This window comes from Monomorium pharaonis, chromosome 8, assembly GCF_013373865.1.
Source record: "Monomorium pharaonis isolate MP-MQ-018 chromosome 8, ASM1337386v2, whole genome shotgun sequence".
NCBI lineage: Eukaryota > Metazoa > Arthropoda > Insecta > Hymenoptera > Formicidae > Monomorium > Monomorium pharaonis.
In genome coordinates, this window is record NC_050474.1 from 17,679,448 (window position 1) to 17,702,103 (window position 22,656).

Genomic DNA, 22,656 nt, shown 5'->3' on the forward strand with positions numbered 1-22,656 from the left:
AAACCCAATAAAATAATTATGATAAAGAAGTCACGGATTAAATAAGTCTATTTAGGTTAAATCCATGTTTTGAAATTGCATACAAATTAGAATTGGCAATGTATTTACCAATTTCACTCAGGAATTGACGCAAACTATTTTCCAAAGTAATCACTTCTCTGTTGATAATTTCTCGACCTTTTGGTGCGGTGCTATTAGCCACGGCTTCACTGAACTCCTTTAACCTCATGAGATGTTCAGCTCCCTGCGCCTGACCGTCCCTCAGCATCACTAAGCTCGTTAATTTGCGAGATATTTCAGATCGTTCGCCCGTTATGTCATTACATTCCGTCAGTTTCTCTCGTTCTCCGTTCAACCAATCGGAGAAGCATTTGCACTGAAGATTGAAACGATGATGCTTCTCGCAACAGTCCTCCAAATTCTCCAGCAAATCTCGTGACTTGGCGACGATATTCTGGAAGAGTTGCTTGATGGATTGTAAATAGACATTTAGAGAAGTGTCTTTAGTCTGATCGACCAATTGTTGGGCTTTATCGCAAACCGACTCGACCAAGGTCTGATGCGACATGATCTCTTGATGCATAATCTTATGATTCTGCAATTGCGCTCGTTTCTCCTCCAGTGACGATTTCAGCTCCGTGTGCTGATGCATCGCGCGCTCGACATCTCGCAGCCAAGCCGTCAATTGCTCTTGGGACAATGAAAACTCGGCGAACTGCATGAGACACTGATCTAACTTCTGCATCGAGCTCTGCAAATCCTCAGAAAATCCGTCCCACAAACTGCGAAGGTTTCTCAACTGTTGTCTGATTAGCTCCCTACCGTCCGGCGAAGTGTGTACGTAGAGTTTCTCCCCGAGATCGATGACAGATTCGAAGCGAGCGTTCTCGCGAGTCCGAACGTCACCGAGATCCCTGATATGCTTCTGCCTACTTTGCAGCACCGCCAAATCACCAACGATCTCGCTATGTTTCTTCAACTCGTCCTGAACCTCATTAATCCAATTCAAGAATTGATCGTACTTTTCGTTAAACAAGCGATGCTCCTTCACATATTGTTCGTACCGCGCTACAGCCTCCTTCGCCTGATTTCTGATCGCTTGATACCTGGTGGCTTGACGTGATACTTTGGTAACCAAGTCGGATTCCGCGTCTACGCCTTGGCTTTTCTCAACCGCCGAGTTGAACTCCGCGCCCTTCGCCGCGATGGCCTCTTCAAGGGACTTTAACTTCTGCAAGTGCGCGCGTTTCGTTTCCTCGGTACTCTTCAAGCTTTGGTCTTTCACCTGCATTTCAATTTGTTTGAGCCAGGATTCCAAATTATCGATCACCCTTTCAAACTCGGACCACTGGTCAAACAGATGATTCAATTTGTCCCGGCTCGAGACGCATCTTTGGAGGAAGTCCTCCCAAACTTTCTTTTGCTGCTCGAAACCTCTCAGCAACGCGGGATGGCCGGCTATCGAGGTTTGCTCCAAAATGATATTCAATTGCTGATTACAATCGGCAATAATCCTATCGCCCTCGGGCCTTTGCTGCAACACGTTCTCGATCAGAGCAATTTTAGATTTGGCTGCGTCTCGATCTGTTGAGAGGTCCTCGCTGATAGGCGCCGCCTCGTTTATCACTGTGTTGATCCAATCCCGTGTCTTCTCGAACGTCTGAAGGTAAGCTTCGTGATTGGCGACATACTTTTCCATTACACCGATCCTATCGTTCACGTCTTCCGATAGCTTTTCGTGCGCTTCGATTACGCTATTCAGCATCTCGCTGGCCTCGTCGTCCGGTGCCGTTCCAAGCTTCTCCTGAAGTTGCTCCAGGATGTTTCGGTGAACGCCCACGTCTTGCGCGATAACTTTATATAAGTGCAAGGTGAGTTTCTTCTCTTGAAGTGACGGCAACAGATCCTGCCTGTCGCCTAATTTCTTACGCGCTTCAATTAACCACTGCTTCACCTGGGAATATTTATCCTCGAACGAGGATCGATGCATCATGTCACTCTCGATTTTCTTATAGATCACGTTTGCGCGATCGGCCAAGGCTTCTACACGACTGCGCAAATTTCTCAGCTCGCCTCTGATGAGCTCCCTGTGATCTGGCGTTATCCTCGCGAAAAGTGTCTCGCCCGCTTCCGCAGTCCGATTTAAAATCGCTTGTCCCGTTTCGCGCTCCTCTCCAAACGCTTTCAACTCTTTTATTCGAGACTGATAGAAGGCCATTGGTTTCGGGCCGCTAGTTTTGTCGAAGGTTTTCAACTTCTGCTCCGCGTTTGACAACCACGATTCTAGTTCCTTCACATTGGCGGCATACTGCCCTCTGATTTGTTTGAGTTCTTTAAGCCTGTCTAGATGTTGAGCCAGAAACTTGATCACCGAATGATAACGCGTGTTCAAATGCCCGACGTATTGGGTCACGCGGGACTCCGGGCTAACCTTTGCAATCTCCTCTCCGAGCGCGATCAGATCTTTCATCTCACTTTCATAATTCTCGACTTTTTTCTGAAGCTGCACTATTTCGCCAATCTTCGCGTCAATCTCGTCCGGGTTCAGGAGCATCGTGGCCTCCATTCTGATTTTATTTTCATTCTCTTTAAGCCAAGAAACCACGTTTTCCGAGGTCAGCTCGTACCGTTGCCACAAAGCAATATTTTCTTTCAGCACGGATTTGATCTTGCGATAGCTGGACTTCAGGGATTCTAAGTCAGCGGTGACCTTGTCGCGTTCGTCTCTGAGAGCGGAGATAGTCTCGCTACTCTCGACGGTGCCTAGAAGTGTTAACGAATTATCCGTGTCCGCCCTTCGCGCTTCGCAATCGGCAATCCCGTCTTCCACATCAACCAACGAGGCCATTTTCACCTCAAGATTGTAACGATCGCTGCTCTGTTCGGGTTCGCACCATGCTACCTTTTCCTTGTGAGTCGCCACCATACGCTGCAAAGCGCCAAACTTCTCATGATAGAGTTTCGTCAAGAAGGCCACTAATGTAGCATTAACCTTATCGGCATGACTGGCCACACCGTCCCTACGGAGTTGCAACGCCTGCAGTTCTTTTGGTAAACTGGACTTCGATATAGTTGGATATTCTGACGCCATGCTTGTCAATTTCTCGTCAACTTCCGAAAGTGCATAGTCACATTTTTCCAACTCGGCCTTTAACTCTTGACACTTATTGATTCGGTGCAGAATCTTGGTATTCTCGCCAGTTAGATCATCGCATTTGATTATTTCCTCGCGGATCTTCGAGATCACGTCGCTGCATTTCTTCAGTTCCTGCCTAATACCTTTCTCCTTCTCGTTGAAAATCGATGTGAATGACGCAAGCTTGTCCGCGGCCTCTTTAACAACCTTGAATTGATCGTCCAATAAATTATTGAGAGATTTTAAAGTCGGTATTTCTGTGTCGTCATTCAACTTGACGAGTTGCTCGGTCTTCGTGGCGATACCTTGACGGAGTTGTTGATGCACTGGCAATTCCTCACGATACTTGATTAACAGCACCTGTCCGCTCTCAGCGTCGAGTAAACGTTCGCAGGCCATGCTGAGCGCTTCATTTGTATCGCCAAGCCACTTTGTGAGTTCGTATTTCGCTTCTTCAATCTGTTTCCAGATGATAACCTGTGTCTCGTACATTTGAGTACGATCGATCACCTTGGCATTAACCTCGTGGTACTTTTTTCGTATATCAGATAAGTCCAATTCGATTAGATTGGCCTTAAAGGTCGGCATTAACGACGTCTCTTTTGCTAGTTGTTGCGCCTTGCCATCCATTTTGTCCAAAAATTGTTTACCCTTCTTCAAGATTTCCGAAGCTCGTTTGTGTTTTTCCAGAGCCACATTTGCCTGAGTGATGTCAGTTGACACGTCTTTGACCGACTGGCAAAGATTTTTCGCCTCGTCGATAAATTTGTTCAATTTCTCCTTGGCTTCCTGATACTGCTTCCAGTCGGCATCCATCTCAGCATATTTTCTCCTCTGCTCACGCAAGAGTTCGTTCACCTTTTCCCAATTACTGTCCACCGAAGAAATCACTACCTGAATATTAGTTATTGCTCGTTGATCCTCCTGCATCAAGTTATCACCTTCTCGATGAAGGATTTCCTTTTCCGGTTCCTGTCTCTGGTGGGCCTCGATCAGATCGTCTATCCTCTCGATCGCCGGCGCGAATTTCTCGCACGTGTCAACGGTGTACGTAATGTTTTGCAGGCTTGTCTGAATATTAACGATTTCCTCCGTAATTTTTTGCTGCAATTTTCTGAAGTTATCCCATTTAGTACCGAGATTCTCCAACTTGTCTCGCTTGGCGGATAATTCCGTCTTCAATACCGCGGCCTTAGACTCAAGATCATTCAGCAAAGAAGTCGCGGTAACCGGTCTTTCTTGCTTGTCACGTACGTGTATCCCCAGTGTACTGTCCATTAGCGGGACGTGTTCCTTCCAAGAGTTGATTTTCCCATATACAACTTGAAGTTCTAAAGAAAGTCTATCAAGATCAGCGATAGTAGGTTTTCTGGCTTCAGATTCGTATTTACAATGATTCAGTTGCGCATTGGCGTCATTGTGCCAACTTAAAAGTTCGATCCACTTCTCCAAGCCCTTCTTCTTCTCTCTCAGGTCATCTTCGAGTGCCTTGTACTTCTTCGCTAGGGATGTATAAGTTTCATCCAACGCGGCGGCCTCTAACGCGGAGCCACGCGACGACAATTGCTTCACTTCGTTGTAAATTGCCGTAAATGCCGGTTGTTTTTCCGAGTGCTCTTGAAGATAAGCGTGCATCGTTTGCAAATTGGTATCAACGTCGTCCACGTTTACGTCCCCGATTTCATTGATATTAGATCTCAGTCGGGTCATCCAATTCTCGAAATCGGTGATCTTCATTTGAAATTCCTGTCGGGCTAACAATGAGTCGGAGACGCGATTAATGTGATGCCGGACCGTGTCCGCGAGTTTACTCACTCTGGCCTTCATTTCAGCAACGCGACCCTTTAATGTGGAAGCGCCGTCCAGCGACAAACCATGGCTAATATGATCAGAAACTTGAGTCAGCGATATCAATTGAGCCTGATGGTCAGATATACTTTTGTTGAATTCCTTCAACTGCGCCAATTCTTTCTCCAGCTTTGCGGCTTCGGGTGTTTGAACATTGGGCTCTTTCAGAGCCTCCCTTTCGCTATTCTGCAACCACTCATTGAATTCCTTCGCTTCCGATTCGAAAGTGTTCCACGATGAAACTAATTTGTCCAGCTTGGTCGTTGTTTGTACCGCCACATCATGAACTGCGTTCCATCGCGTGTGTACAGCGTCGATTTCGTCAGGTGCCACTGTTCTTCCGGTTATTCGCTGGCTAATTGTCGACAAATTCTGAACTTTCGGAAGATATTGCTGACATTGAACTTCAAAGGCTTTGGCCGATTCTAGCATTTGTGTGGCTTGAGCCAAAGTGGTGGGCTTACTGCCCATCGTAGCTGCCTTAGACTCCGCTTGTTCAATCCAAGGTTTTACCTTTTGAATGCCTTCTTCGTACTCTCTCCATGTTGCAAGATTCTGTGTAGCTAATTCACGATGAGTTATTATGCTTTTACTCAACGATTCAAGTGCCTTATGAAGATTCTTGAGGTCGCCGCGAAGTTGTTTCGCCGGTATATCATCACTGTCTTCTATACATTTGAGAAAAATAAATATTTTTTGTATTAGAATATTTTTAACACGCAAATATTAAATTATACTTAATTAATTCCATTTGATGTAATAACTAATTATTTTATTGAATAAATTTTTATAAAATAAATACGAAAGAAATAATATTAAGATATATTTATATTATTTTTTTTTAAATCATGTGAAAAAATGTGAAAACAATCTGTCTTTAATAATTTATTGTAAAAATATAGTAAAAATAGAAATATTATATTCAGAAAAATTATAACTGCGTAAAGAAATAATAAAATTTAAGTGACAGAAAAACGAAATCCTGTTTTTAGCAAAAAAATTGCATATTTACCTTTTATGAGTTTCCGAGATTCATCTTCCAATATATTTAAAATCGACGTCTTTTCTTTTACTTCTTTCTGCAGATTTTCTGTCTTACGAACTCTTTCCTCGGGCGAGACTGCGGAATCTTCGATATCCGCGACTGATTGAGGGGCAGCTTGCTGAATCCAGGATCGGAGCTCCACGAGCTTCGATTGAAATTTATTCCACCGAGTGCTATGTTCCTGAAGATAAACAACCTTCTCGCGCACGATCTTCAACGTATGTTCCATCTTCTGTTCGGTTTCTGTCACTTCCTTTTCCAAAATCTCTTTCTTGCTTGGCGGTGTGAGCGTTTGGGAAAGATTAGTATACGTTTCGCGCAACTTCTTCATCATCTCTTCGGCTGATTTCCTTAGATTTGCGTTGAATTCCTGTGTTCTCTGGAGATCAGAAGACACCTGAGTGGCATCGTAATAAGATTCCAATTCCATTTGACGTAGTTCTTTCTCAGCTTGCTCAATTAATTTCAAAATCTCGTCCTTTTGTTCCTGATAAGTGTTCCAGAGTTTCTGCGAGTCCTTCAAAGACTTCAGCGTCTCCATACCTTGACCGTATGTGTCATTCCAGTTGGTTTCCAATTGTTGAACCTCGGACGAGACGAAGGGCGGAGCGTGTTGATCCTTCAGAAGGTCTTTGCCGCGCTGCAACATACTGACAATGGTCGCTCGCTGTTGCTCCAATTGATTAAGACGTGATTCCTGATGTGCCACCGCGCTTTGCAATTTTTCAGGAACCTCAGGCGCGACTTCAACTGTCGATTGTTCGCGAACCTTGCGCAACAAGGTGCACACCTCATGTACCTCCTTGCGATAGGTGTAACTCTTCGAATAGATGTCCGTCTTTGTCATTGTAATCTCAATCGTTGGTATCAAGTTTTTATATCGAGTTATCAGTCGCTCCAAATTCTGCTGCGCATTTAGTGCATCGCGATCCGAACGATTCAATGTCAGATTGTCGAGAGTTTGAACCAGCCATTTCATTTCTTCACGCTTGCTGTCTGCTTCGCGGCAGATTTTCTGCGAATAAACGAAAGTATTTTGCAATATTCGATTGTAAAACAATGTATCGGACTGTGATTAAAAAAGTAAAAGAGAGATGATAAAAGTATTGTCTCTTAGAGAAAATTTTTTAATGATTATCGATTGACTTACAAATAAATTAAATAAAAATTAAGTCAGTATTTTTAAGTTTTATTTCAAGAACAATTGCCATTGAATTCTTGAGTTCATAGCAATCTTATAGAAATAAGGAAAGATAGAGGTGCGGTATATTTACCGTCAAGGTCTGGAGCTATCCGAAAGAAACGCAGGAAAGAGGCGAAGCGAATTAAATATTTCAATGATATGATAGAGAAATTATACATATATGAAATTGGTCACGATACTCACCTGAAATATGGTCTTCTCCTTTTCGAATTCTTCTAGGGTATTCACCTCATGTAAAATAGTTCTCAACGTACTGTCAACATGATCCATCCAATGCACCATTTCATCGAACCTAGAATGAATTGCACCTAAAATCAATCACGTTCAAAGGAAGAAATTGACATTGATTTATAATACTGAAGTTTACTCTTTGAAGCACAGTGTATGTGACACCTTTAAAGAATCTTATTTTAAATTATTTCTTTTATTTGAATTTCTCTGAAACTTTATGCCTAATAGAATTTTTTATTACTAAATCAAAATTTGAAGTCAGAATTCTTTATTTTTAACATGATTCATGGCGGCTCAAAATTTGAATAAATTTTTTATGCAAAATGTACTATAGTAGAAAATTTATTCTAAGTAAGCTACCTGTACCCAATATGCCCCCTTTAAGATTTGGAGATTTTTCTAATTTTTTTATGAACACGAAATTGAAAAATAAGGGTCAGATTTAAAATGGAAAATATTTCTAAAACTAAAAAAAATATATGAAACATTTTCAATTATTTATATAAGTATAGTAAAGATTTTAAAAAAAGATAGCACTTGGACCATGTCGATTACATGTATACCCAATGTAGCCCAATTATGTATTTTTCTCTTTTTTATAAATATTTTTGAGAAAATGCAAAATAACAGAATCAATATGTTTAATTAAACACTTATTAACATACTTATAGAAATAATTACATATACAGCTATTCATTAAATAATAATACTATGTTTATTTACTATAAGAGGCGTTATCTTAACTTTTACCTGTCAAAAAGCTTCAATTAATTAGAGAAAAACAAGAAATACTAAAATTCAAAAATTAAACATTAAATAAAGAAACAGAATCTTAACTTTTTTTATATTAATAAGATATGTATTTTTAGTAGTGTCCCTGACCATAATGGTTTCACAACACAAAGAGCTTTCTTTCTTTAATTATGAACAAGATGTTTTAATAAAAATCTAAAATAAATACAGAGTTGAAAAGCATAAATAAAGAACTACAATAATATGAACTGTGGATATTTATAATTGTTACACGATAGTTACACGAAGCAAAAATTTATCTCTGAAATTTTAGATTCAGAAGAACACAATATTTGAATAAAGAATGATTTTTACAAGCTATAGAAAGGAGATATTGACCAATTAACTAGCATAAATATATTATATCAACTTCCTGAATAATGTATTAGCGTTATCTATGAAATTCATTGTGTAACTATTTGAAAATGAGGGGTGAGCCAAATTGGGTACATGACCATATTGGGTACAAGTATCTTATGATATATTGAAACTTGGTATGCAATAGTTTTTGAAGCTAAATCAAGTTCTAGAAAAGTTATAAATTCTCAAAATACAAGATGGCGGGCCAATATAATAAAAAGTTATATTTTATTGATTTCTTTCTTTTATTCTTGCGACAATATTGTTTGCATTTACAAATTAATTTTTTCATAATTATGTGTGCAATCATAAAAATCCTTGCATACCAAGTTTTAACAAAATTTATATGTAAAGAAAAATGTATGCTAAGCAAATACTCACTTTTGTCTATAAGTCGCCCATTGTTGTGGAACTTCGCGTAACTGTTCCCTCAGGTTCTCCACTTTCTGCGCTGTTTCTTCCCACAGGTGTTCGGCGTTTTGCGTAGCGTTAGCCAGACTGGTGTCCCTCGGCTTGAGCTTGCCGTAGGCGTCGCTGATTTTCTTCAGGGTCTGCAGACAACGCTCGACCTCGAGGACGGTACCGCGGTTCACGAAGAATTCTTTGTTGCGTTGCTGAATACCGTCCACGTCGTCGTTGTTGATAAGCGCTTGTTGCTCAGAACTGATCTCCATCTCGATTTCCTTGAGATACTGAAGAAAGCTGGCCTCGTCCAAGCGAAACTCGAGCCTCATTAAATGGAGCGGGGCAAAAGTGAGTACCTCCCGCCAGCGATTCTGCAGGGCCTCCACCGTACTTGCGATGGGCCGCTGTTGATCAATTGGTAACACATTCCGGAGATCTTGGCCGGCCTTCACGAGATCCTGTATCCACTTTTCATTGACTTTACTGAAGAAGTTCTTGTGGTACTCGACGGATTGACGATTGTCGATGTTCTTTTCGTTGATCATTGCCTCGGCGACCGAGACCCATTCGGAAATTTGCCGCTCGCACTCTTTGAACTTCGTCCAACGTCGCACAGATTCTTGCAAACGTTGCTCCCAGACTTGCGCCGCTTGGGAGACCTTAACGAAACGATCGTTGAGCTCCCTCAAGGTGGCTCCACCTTCGGCATTCTCCACGTCGGCGTGACTGTCCACGGCCTTAACGATATTGGCGAACACTTTGTTCTTGGATTCCAGCATGGATTTGTAGTAAAGCGTTCTCGAGAAGAAAGCCTTATGGCGATCTAGCTGAGCCAGAGCGGCATCTTTACCACCAGAAAGATTAATGTTGGCCAAGAAGCTCTCGGCCTCGTCCAGCCACGCGGATATCTCCTTCTGCCCTGCCTCCAGGGACTCTTGTTGCACCAATAATTGATGATACAAGTGCAATTGCATCGGTATCAAGGCACGTACCTTAACAAGCGCTTCCTTCTCCTTCTTCAAAGTGTTCATCATTCTGTCGACCTCGTCGCGGGACAAATCTTGGATAAGGGTCTGGAACTTCTTACTGATATCTTTAAAGAGGTTTTCTATGCCTTCTACTTCGTTGTGAAGAATCTGCAGTTTCTCCCCGTAAGCCTTGATCCGCTCCGTAGAGCTTAATCCGGTGGTCGATAAAGCGACTTCTGCGTCTCTTAGCCATTTCTGCAGCGTCTCCACTCCTGCCTTGTAGTCCTTTCGCGTTCGAATGAGATCCCCCGCGTGCATGTATTGTTTGGCCTCTTGAAAGAGCCGTTCCCATCTCGCTGTCAGATTTGTATAGCGCTCCTTCAGACGAAATGCAACCGGTTCATCAGCTGTGGCGATCAGGAAGCTCACGGTGTCCGACAGCTGTTGATATTTGTCCTTCCACACGCTGATATCTTGGAAGAACTCCATTCTTTCTTCCTCTGGAAGATTCAGAGCGGGTTCGGCGCGAAGTAACCACGCTTCAAATTCATCTGAGACAACGGTCCAACGTCGCCAGTACGCGACAACTTCCTCGAGCATGCTCTGAGCACAGCGCAGATCCATCGACAGGCTCTTCCATTTTTCGGCCGTCTCGCGCATAAAGCGATCAATATTGAGGCTCTCCTCTCGATCTGAAAAATATAAATCGATAACGTTATTATAATGAGAAAGGAGTTCTCATTAGAATTGAAAGTCATACTTTGTAAAAGCAATTAGTCACAGTTACAGTTTTTTCTCTCTCAAAAAGTAATTAGTTACCATTACAAGTTATCGGCTCTCAAAGGTAACAAGACGTTACGTTTCAATTACATTTTTGTTAAGGTTTTGTCATGTTTAGGCTATTTTTAATGCAAGAATTTTATAATTCCAATGCAATATTCTAAATTATTTTATACATAATAAATTATTTATTTTTAATCAATTTGAAAAATTTTTAATGAAAATATATTTAATATAATAATTAAATTAATTTATAATAAATTTGGATACATATATTATATTAAAAGTAAAAAACATTTTTGATCATATAATTGTATGATTGTATTTCTAGATATTAAAAGAATGTTTCGAATTTTTTAGATTTTTTTAGAATTGAAAAACTTTTTGAAAAACACAGTCATTTATCAGCAGCCTGACTAAGCAGAAAAAAAACAAAGATAATTTACGGAGAATTTATAACCATATATTTAAATATATAAATGCTCATTACAATTTATTATTGGTTATCACAGTTAAATGAATATTAATCAACGATTGACTGAAATATTTTTACTTACCAATATCACCATCACGTTTGTACTCCTCTGCGACTTGCTGCATGTCCAAGTATGCCTTCTGAAATTCTTGGAATATCCTGTTTCGGGAGACAAAGTTACGATATTGTTCCAGCATCTGGTGCACTTTCTCTTCCGTGCCGTATTTGATGTTCCAGCCTTTCAGTTTGGTTTCGACAAGGAAGAGAAAAGCGATCAGGCAACACTTGTGCTCTAGGAACTTTAATTTCACCCTCCTCTTAGCGGCGCGATCGGGCAAGCTATCGAAACGCGCGGACATGTTATCTAATTGTTCAGGCCGGACTTGTCGCGCCAACGGCGAGTTCCTGGCGTGCTGGAACTTCTCCGTCATTGTCGGTAAATCGAGGAAGAATTTTTTATGCTCCTCCAGCTTGTTTGAGATTATATTCGCCGTGCTTTCCGACATTTCCTGCGGTATATTATTGTCCGAGTGTAAGAGAGCCTCGGCTCTCGCTAACCATCTACCGACCTCTCCTAATTCGCCCGGTAACATTGAATCTAACAGCCAAAGCCAATGCAGCATCTAGAGAAGAATAGTATTTCTTGAAAAGAAATTCTTATAACGTAAATTTCTAATATTCGTTCCGCTAGAGGAACTGTAGAAAAACCTACATAGAGCTCCATTTGCTGCCACAACATTTGTATATGTCTCCAAGAATCCCGTGTGATGCTTATCATACTGGGTGTATCGACCAAACTTTGCATCTTTTTATATATAATTGATTTCTCATCAGTCTCTGCTCTAAACAGCATATATTCCTGAAAAAGAATTTATAAAAAGTCATAAATTTCTATCTTTACGTACGTAAAGATAGATTTCCTTATCCCTTTCTTTAAGCCCCCAAACGAAGTTCTTTAACATTAATTTTAATGATGTTCTTCTGCGGCATCATATAAACGTTTTGTCAAAAATTTAAAACTAAGATATATCTGTTTAGATTTCATTATGAAAATACCGGGTAACTTTGTGGATAGGCGTTTGTTCTGTCAAGTTGTTCCAGATGCCTGACTCTCTCGTTCAGCCACTTAAGAAGCCCGTCGTATTCTTCCTGTACAGCCGCAAAGGAGTCGGGCGCCGTGTTTCCCGGTTCCGGATATTTGTGCAAGAATTGCGCGACGTACGTCATGATCGACTTTTCATCGGGTTGCGGCACGTCGACGTCCTCGGGGTCCAACAGTCGGGCAATACCTAGTTCGACCTCGGCGACTTGGAAGGCAGTTTCCAATCGAGCTCTGTTCGACGCTTCTCTCATAGCTGCTATGTTCACTAGATTGGCCCTTATGGCGTCGATGATCGCTAAGAAGGCATTCCCATCTCTCCAACTTTCTCCGAAGTCTCGAACTTGAATGCCAACATCCCTGAACAAATCCATCCCGACATCGTAATATTACAAAGGATACCGCGCGGTTATATCTGTTACATAAGCGGCAATTAGACAGCGTACTAACTTGGGCAGGGCATTGGTGACCCATTGAAGCAAGGTTTTCCGTGCACTTTGCTTCCACTTTTCGCTGCTGATGCGTTTTCTCTCGCTCGCCGCCGAACCGAGACTTTCGAGGCTGCTTTGACTGCCCCAGGCTTGTCCAAGATACTCGAGGGCTCTCGTATTCTCCTCGATCTAAAAAATATGCCGGAGACTAGTACAATATTATCTTTCCTTATCGAGCCTAAAAATAATCTAGCGTGCTTACTAATAAAATGCGCAATATATCATGCAGGTGAAATCTGTCTTGCTCTCTTAAATCCATCAAGATCTTCATCGCATTCATGATCTTGCTTTTTTTTTTATTACTCACCGGCTTGCGATCCTTCGATCGTAGCTTGTTTATTAGAATACATTTGGTTAGCAGAATGATATAATTTACTTTACTCGCAAACGAGGATTAATTTACTCGAGCCAGTTACGTAATTAACATAATTTAAGCTTTATTATTTTGTTAACAAATCTACATAATTTTATAATAATATACACAGAATTAAATTTTTTTTTATTGCGACTATAATATTTTAATTAATTTATTATTATTTTAGCTTGACGAAACAAATTAGAAAATTAATCTTCGTTGCAATCAGATTTGGTATTTAAATAACCTAAAATTATCTAGATAAAACTAAAGTATATTACTTGTAAACAGATCTTAGACAAGACTAATTATAAATTATCCATCCGATAAAAGATAAAATTCTATATCATTTCATCCAAATAATTTTAATATCGCTATTGAGCAAAACAATTTAGGCTATAAAGATAATATATATTTATATTTTTGTTTATCAATCTTTATTTCTTAAAAATAAAAAGTCATAAAATAATTTAATCTGACAAAAAAGTGTTCATCTTTTGATTTGAAATTTTAGATTAATACGTAAATAAAAATCAAAGTTAAAAATATAAAGAGAATATGACATATTATACAACTTATATTATAACGACTCTGACAAAGTTTCATATAAAAGTTTTATTTTTAACCATATATAATTTTGAAACTATTTTTACATCTCCCTATTATTTTTCAATCTGTTAATCTATTAATATCTTTAAAAAATACACTTCAAAAAATTGTCTTATTATAGAATTTATTCAAGTTTATAACTTTCAAGTTATAAATCATAACTTGAAAGTTCAAGAAATTGAAGCTAAGAATAATACTTAATACTCGTTGTTGTTTGTATTAATTTAAAAAAATATAACTTTAAATATACAATAAATATAAAGATAATATATATTCTAATAATCTTAAATAAAGCCAAGATGCAGTCATTTTTTCATCTTGTTCTCTAGATATCTAGATAATTTTATATTTGAATGACGGCGAACACTGATTGCAATGTATAAAAATGTGGTGCTGCTGCATATTTGTCGAAGTACTGTTGGTATACGTGATACGAGCGCTATATTTAAGCAGCTACCGCATACTAAGTATACTGGTGCTCTTTTACGTAATCGTCATTAACATATGACTAAAATATTTGAACGTAACAATAAATACCTGGAAGTACAGGATGATAGTCCATATTAGACCCAATACTACCGGCGGTCGTCCGTCGACCAAATCAGACGAATTTATATTCACTAATTTGATCTGTAAAAGTATCACATTAGAAATTTGAATTGATTTACACCGATTTCCTTAATTTGCTAAAAATAGCGAAAATGCTCACTTTCTTGCTCTGTAAATATTGCAATGCGGTATTGGCATTACTCAAGAAATGCGGTCTCTTTAGATTACGGCCTCTCTCTACAGGCTGAAAAATCATGTGCGTTTTAATCAGTTGGTTTTAACATTGGCTTCACAAACGGCAGCGCAAATATATTTTATTACCAGTTTCTCCCCTGAAAGAACTTCGAGTAACGCGAGAAGACGTGTGCCATCTTTCAAATCCTCAATCAGATCGTCAATACGAAGCGGTGGAACTCTCTATAAGAAAAAAATATTTATAAATATCGATAAAGCTGAGATTGCTTAAATGGTCTATACAGCTGGATCTTGGTGCTGATTATAATTTTTCTATTAATTCAATATTCTCAGCTGATGCAAATTGCGCGCCGCAAATTCGTCAGTCTTGAAACCCAGTTACAAACTAAATATTAATGCTTACAGACATCTTAAAATCCCCCCTTACTCAAAAAACTGTAAATAATTTATTGCAAAAAATAATGCCCCCAGCCAGAATAAAAAAATATTTGAAAATCATGTAATTAAGACAAATCATGTATTCAAACATATGAATAAGAGAGATAATAAAATATTGAATATTGCAAATTTACATATAGTAATGGCATAATTTGTCGTTTGTACAAACTTTAATATTATATAAAAAAATACACTAAAAGAAAAATTCAATATTTATAATTACAATTGCATGACAAAATAATTATGATTAGAAGTTTCATTTTTTATAATTATTATTATAATGTTAGTAAAACGATAATCTTATATACATAATTGTATCAATTTGTGAATAAACTTTTATTATAAATCTTAATATTTTTTTAAATATAAAAAAACAAAATTAGATGATTTTTTTACATGTAAATGGGCCTTCAAAATATTAATTAAAGTTATTATATATAATTATATTTTAATCTATTACATATCAAGATTACTATACTTATACAATAAATAGTTTAATATGATAAGTTTTTACTTCCTAAAAATTTAATTTTTTTAACTTTTTCGATTTTTGTAGAAAACTCTTCAATTAAATTATGATAATTGTAACCATTTTTTCAGTAGATTACTTAATTGTGTTAATGTTTTAATTATTTAATATTTAATATTTACAACGTATATAAATGTCTTCAAGTAAATTGAATACTGGCAAAATTTACTTTAAAAAAAATTCCCGTAATATAATAAATTGTATTTTGTTATTCTTTAGTTGTTTTGATGTTTGAAACGATATACATTATGTAGGCCGATGTTATTTGTTCTACATTTGACGAGCCTTTGTACGAGCCCGCCGAGTTCGAGACCGCCATACGGTACGAGCGAAGAGCACGGCTTCAATAACTTCGTTGCCTTTGATGCATGCATGTCACGACGAGTAGAGTTTTCGTAGCGAGGCAAGTTCTGAAGGATGCGGAAGTAGGGGAGCGTAACTTAAGAGCCAGGTACGGGCTAGATCAACCGTTCAAGTCTCGATAGCACGATACGAGAGAGGCGGCCCGCGTCACGTTTTATTACGCGTCACGTAAGGATCGAGAGCATTACGTAACTTCAAACGAGAAAAGAATTAGAGCCAGTCCTAAGAACTACTGTCGCATTATCATTATCGTTATCAAGCACCTGCAGGTAAAACGGGACACGACTATTGGAGCGCGCAAATCTGTTCATTGGGTTTCCCGAAGGTGAGAAAAACATCTCTTCTCGCACTTACCTTCGACAGGTGGGAATTGATCCAATTTATGAAGGTTTTCTTTTGCACGCGTTCTTGCTCGTCTGAAAGAAAAGAGAAGAGAATCAACTTTGTATCGTAAAAATGTTAGGATGATACAATAAAACGTTGCATTTTTTTTATAAAAAATATTGGCGACATTATTTCAGCCGTATTAGTTTTATAGCATAATCTTATATACAATTTATTTACTTATTAATTTGTACTCATTAAACATTTACAATTTAGTTGTTAAAGGATGTTACATCTCAAAATTTAAAATTGAAAACTTAAAAATTGCACAGATTGTTTTATTTTTATTATTTGTGTAAAATTAAAGCATACTTTTCATTGATTTAAAAGTTATTTAATTCTTTGTTTACTCTTGATTCTTATATAAAATCCCATTTTATTGTATTTATTTGAAAATTTAATGAGAAAGTAGCATTATGAACTAAATCAAATTTTTTACTTTTTCTAATAAAATTAATAAATATTTGTACAAAATTATATTTAAATCTAATTACTTCTTTAAAAGTTGTTTAACTTAAAACGGCTGTAAAATGCGGTCATTTCATTATACATATAAACCATTAAACGTTAAATTTTCTTTGTTTTTTTCTTTGCAACTGGTTTCAAAGCCAAAAGATTATTTAGGTACTTAAAATATTTTATTGTTAATTAGAAAAAGAAGAACTAATCTGAAAGCTTAATTTTTACATTTAAAAAAAGGGTTGAAAGTTTCGAGAACTATAATATCAGTTAAAAGTTTCGACTTTTAAAATAAATATGAATCTATTAAAATTCATACAATTCTCCTATAAATGTAAATTGGATAATAACAGATCTTTTAAAGAAAACACAGTTAACGAAGGAAACATTGCAGCTAAACAGTTAGTTTAAAATGTTCCATATAAGACAATTATACAAATTTTACTAAAATTCGTAATTATTTTGTAAACATCAAACAAATACCTTTCAGAAAAAATCTTTTTAAGTACAATGTAAAACTAAAACAGGCAATTAACATTAATATAAGATTATTCTGTAAAACTAATCCAACGGAAACCGCGATATCAGTATTTTCATTTGGCGAAACCATCCAACATTTTATATGCATCTGTTGGATAAATTAAAAGAGAATACATTTTCGCGAAATTAAGGAGCTCATCCTTGAAACTGCCAGACGTGCTTTTGAGAGGACAAGTTATTAAATTATTCATTCAGACGTGTATGTTAGGATGACGAATGTTGAACTGAAGAAGAACATACATCGAGAATGGTGTTCGCGAGTTCCCGTGGGCGTTCGCGAATCGTCGAGATCAATTATACGGATTGTGTGAAACATATTAGCGCCGTTTTATTTTTAAATCTGCCGTCACTTTTACTATACCTTCTTAACTATGGTTGCTGCCGTATACGTATGCCGCTCCGAGGCACACGCATGATAATGAATGTGCAATCGAACACACACACACACACACACACACACACACACACACACATACACAGGCGCATGATCGCCAGCATTAATCTGTCGCGTAAATTATTCGCGTGATACGCGCGTCCGTCCTTAACGCGATACGACTACTGGAAGAAAAACTAACATACAAGTCGGCAAACGAGGCGAATATAATTAGCGAAAAAGATTGCGTTCTCATTGCACAAAGACGTTCAGATAAATTCTTCGGCAAAATGCGAGCTCCTTCGCGATTAATTCGTCCTTCGAAACAATGGAAAAAAGTTTATGTAAAATTATACCTCATTTGCCTTCAATGATAATATTGCGCCCATTTTAGACGGTAATCCGTTTATTTCTGCGTATAAAAAACGTGGGGATAATGTTTATTTATCAGCGAAGATATTTCAAGTCGTAATGTTTAACATGAGTCGTTTAAATCGGGAGTTTTTTTATTCGCCGGCACGGCGGCACTTGTGCGCTTACGAAATGACATTCAGATGGTTCCTGGAAGCAAAAATTCGCAGCTCCTGAAATAAAACGGCGTTTGATGTCACCAGCGGACACTAACAACGTTGCCTTGAAGACAATGTTCCTTTTCATCGAATCTTCCACATGATCTCGTCGCGGTAAATCTTGGTGTCGTAATGCGCTTTACCGAGGTACACGTTAACGCGCGGCACGACTGTAATCAGCAAAAACGTCGGTTTTAATGAAGTCGCGTCGTTTCACGATGCGATCCTCCTTATTCGCGAGTCGGAAAATCGTTTGTCAGAAGTTCCTTCTTTCGTTTGATCTCACTTCACATTCGAACAACGCTATATACATAAATCGGATCTTTTTACAGACGTTCGTTAATTTTCCTGCAAATGCAAAAGTTACCTTGGACGATACGAATGTACGAGTTTTTCAAGAATGTTTCGCACATACATTTTCTGAAATAATTTAAAATTGAAAATATATTAACTATTTTAAATAAACCATATGCAGAAGCGTATTTATATTGTCGTTTACGGTGAATAACATTGTACTTTTACTTAATAATGCATTTTTGTAGTGTTTATTTACTTTGTTTATTAAAAATTAAATTATTTTAATGAATAATAACAAGAATCTAAATTTGTTATAAAGAAATATTCAAATAAATATTCTAAATTATTTATACAAAATTACGATTCTGAGTTTAGTTCTACAAATATAAAAATGAATTTTATTTACAAAATAATTTTTACATTGAAATAAAATTTTACATTAGTAATCTTAAACGTTTAAAATATTAATGAATATTTGAACAATTAATGTATTACTAGTTTCTATTATAATAGAGAAAAGTTAACAACTAAACTAGCGCACATCATTTTATTTTGAACCGTATTTCTTAAACAAAAAGTAAAGATAAAACTTCGAAAGAGCATAAATGTAAACTAAAATGAGTCTTGTATCAGATAATATAACATACAATTTTGTAATAATTAATATTTTCGCAACACGATCAAAAATAAACTTCTGAGAAATTGAGTCTCAATATCAGCTTAGTAGACACTTTTCCTCTTTCTTCCTTTAACATGTGTCGTACAAAATATAAATTAATGTACATAAGGTTTCCTAAAAGCTTTTACTTCAATGTAAAATATTTTTTCGTGATTACACAAGTATCTTATGTTATTCTGTAAAATCCAACGTAAAGCACGACTAGATATAAAGCTTAGATTAAATTTGCAGTTGGGTTTCGCTCAAGAAGATATTCGAAGAGCTCTTGCTCTTTCGACATTACGCTCTGCAAATTCTCCTTTCGATAAGATTAACGAGAACATATTCTCGCACGTACATATAAAGATAAGAAGACTGCTCCGAAGATGATGTACAATCGCGAATGTACAAGAGTTATTAGAAGCGTTTTAGCGACAACGAGGCAAATTCGTGGAATTTGACGCGCGATAACAGCTCCGATGCGGAATACTGACCCATTAAACTGTCGCGAAATATGGGGGAACTGTAAATAATTATCATCGGTCTTCGTAATTGTCACTTTAATCACGGTAGATGTTTAATCGTAGCCGCAAGACGTGGGCGGCAAGTTGAAGACCCATGCACATTGCGGTGCAGCCCGGTAACATTGAAAAAGGCAGGATATTCCCACGCGTTCCCATTACCATTCATCGCGAGTGTCATGGTTACGGTAAATCGTTCGGCCGAAACACACGCGAGAGATCGTAGTACCTGCACGATGCGTTTGATTACACAATTTTCGAGAGTCCTTTATGCCTACACTGCCGTGAATATCAACAGTGAGATCATGCGAAGCGCAGTAACACAAATCGACTTATTAGTGACCGGAGTTTTTTTTTCGAAACGTAACGAGTTTTATTACGAATAAAATTATTTTAATGATAAACAATCTTTTCTTTTGCGCGCGTGCGTTTCGCATACTTTTCAATTATCTAATATTTTTGAGCAAACTGACAGTTTCTAAAGAAATTTATATGTTTCAGAGGTTGAAAAGAATAAAATTGAGCACAACTATTGTTTTCTATTTTGTATGTAATATTCATTATTTTAAAGATAATCTAAAAATTATTTATTAGATCAAATATAACAATTATTTGCTTAATAATATTAATGTTTAAAGTGAAAACAATCATTAGTGCATAGAGGGAACGATTTCTTTGGTCAGTATTCATAGACGAATTTTATATTTAAAATCATCTTAAGTCTTAAGATGCCATCAACCAATCACAGAGCTGTAGTAGTATCTTAAGACATTACTCGAGGCGGTTTTGAAATAAGATTCGATTATGAATACTGGCCTTTGAATATTTTTCTTCGCTTGTTTAGATTTATTTATTTTATTCAAATAACATAATATGTTACGCAAAACATATTATTGTTTTATTGAATCAAACAGTATTATTAAAAATAGAGTCAAATAATCGTGTTTGTTTCTTCAAATATAGTTTTGTTCAACTATTTTAGAGCATTTGCTTCTTTGTTTTTAATAAATTTTATTAAACTTAGGGAAAACTCTCTCTCTCTCTGTGTATAACTAAAATTATTTATGTCATAATTATAATACAGGCTCAAATTGACAGCACAATTACAACAAGTTAAGAACGAATCTTTATCCGTGTGATTCAGTCGAGTTTTTTTTTCACAATGCACGACGTCATTTAATATAATAATGCGTGTAATTTCAACCGTTTGTAAAGAGCTCGCGTTGTGTATCATTTCTAATTTTAAATTCAACCGATTGGGATGTGATGCGCATGAAAAAGTTCCACCAAATGTATTCTCGCACTCGAAAATATCCGAAATTGCATCGCGCAAAGTGAATTTTGAACGATGTTTGTCGTGGGCGCTCTCGCCCGCCGACGACATCCAAAATAAATACCGTTTCAAACGAGCGGAAATATTATTCTGTAACGCGCGCGCGGGCGCGCACACGTCGCCGTGATGCCTTCGAGAGTAACATTCAGGATTCTGGGACAAGATGATCCGCGATTATGTCACCGGTGTTGTGAGAGCCCGCTACCTGCGTAATCGTCTAACCGACATGCGCGTGCAACTTTTTCCTTAGACCGATATGAAATATTTCTCTAACAGATTTGGTTACTGGAATCGAGAGATATCGATCACGAGATATTGATACCAAGATGTAGATACAATATCAATCAGTCGTCTCGGAGTCGACATTATTTATTTCCTTGCTGCTATCTTTATCCATTTTTATTTACGTTTTTTTTATACATATACGAGGTATTTCGTAAATAAATACAAATCGATAAATTTAAAGGTTGTTTTATTTCTTTATTTAATGTATAAGTCATAAAGTTCAAATTTGTTTAAGAAGATTTGCGTTTATCTTTGAAGATATATTAATCTTACAAGAGATATTAAAATTGAACTGTGTAATTTTAATTAAAACAAGAGTAGAAATACAAAAAAAAAGGATGGCGCTTCTTATTTCTTGTTTATGTGTTACATAAACATATATAGATCTAATATTCGACTTATTGTTTAGACACATCGCCTGAAGAAAATATTCTTCGTAACTATATTATCTGATTATTCTGATAAATGTCACAATGCCCTCGCAGTTGAATTTATATGATGTCCGTCACGGAATGAGAAAGTTCCAGTTCGAACTCTGACTGACATTTTTCGCAATAAGTTCTTGACGATTTTTAAGAAACTTGTATTATTAAAATCCAAGATTAATCTAATACGAAATGTTATTTTTGTCTTCGGTATACGAGTTCAAGACACACAATTTATAGAACTAAAAAATACATTTATTACCTGATACAGAAATATTATTAGATACTAAGATTCACTTCAATAAAAAACCAACTTCTTTTTTATACACAAAAGATTTATTACTAAACACACAAATGTTACCGTATGTGATTTACCTTTGAAAAGACTTACTTTGCTTCATAAGTTTTTGAACATGCTTGTTTGCCATTATATATATAAAAATATCTAGATAATTATCTAGGGAAAAATTTTCTTTATCTTATTTTTAGATTATTTATGTGCGTGTGTGTTTGTGCACGAATGTATATTATCTACATTTTTCTCTTAGATAAAAGAAATGTTACATCTTCAAATTATCTATAACGTTAATGTAAACAGAAACAATCATGAAATGTTATTCTAAGCTTTAACTTCCAAGTTATCATATCCCAATAGAGAAATTTTTTGAAGTAATAACAACAGATTGCGCAAATCAGAAAATAGTGCAATGTAAAAATAGTCTTAAAACTATAACTAGTTCAAAAACTTTTACAAAAAAGGTTTTCGTCGGTCACTGTGTAAATTATATTTTCTCTATATTTTTTTAACTTTAATTTTTATTTACGTGTTGGTCGAAATTAAAAAATACACATTTTTTGACAAATTGAATTATTTAAAGAACTATTATTTTTTTTAAATAAAGATTTACGAATAAAAATAGAAATATATTATTTTTATATC

General features: G+C 36.7%; 1 protein-coding gene across 13 annotated transcripts in view; it reads right to left on the reverse strand.

Moving 5' to 3' along the window:
• LOC105833865 (nesprin-1) overlaps positions 1-22,656 on the reverse strand; it is a 138,787-nt gene that overhangs the window by 85,353 nt on the left and 30,778 nt on the right. For 10 of the 13 annotated variants that reach the window (XM_036290847.1, XM_012675921.3, XM_036290845.1 and 7 more), the window contains 14 exons: positions 16,227-16,288; positions 14,669-14,764; positions 14,508-14,591; positions 14,336-14,428; positions 13,142-13,165; positions 12,794-12,963; positions 12,301-12,703; positions 11,957-12,103; positions 11,327-11,867; positions 8,998-10,681; positions 7,417-7,525; positions 7,304-7,318; positions 5,997-7,044; positions 109-5,652 (listed from right to left, as the gene is read on the reverse strand). In XM_036290847.1, the coding sequence (XP_036146740.1) occupies positions 109-5,652; positions 5,997-7,044; positions 7,304-7,318; positions 7,417-7,525; positions 8,998-10,681; positions 11,327-11,867; positions 11,957-12,103; positions 12,301-12,703; positions 12,794-12,963; positions 13,142-13,165; positions 14,336-14,428; positions 14,508-14,591; positions 14,669-14,764; positions 16,227-16,288 (10,020 nt within the window). The remainder of the gene's footprint in view (positions 1-108; positions 5,653-5,996; positions 7,045-7,303; positions 7,319-7,416; positions 7,526-8,997; positions 10,682-11,326; positions 11,868-11,956; positions 12,104-12,300; positions 12,704-12,793; positions 12,964-13,141; positions 13,166-14,335; positions 14,429-14,507; positions 14,592-14,668; positions 14,765-16,226; positions 16,289-22,656) is intronic. The other 3 variants (XM_036290842.1, XM_036290841.1, XM_036290846.1) reach the window with 3 other exon arrangements.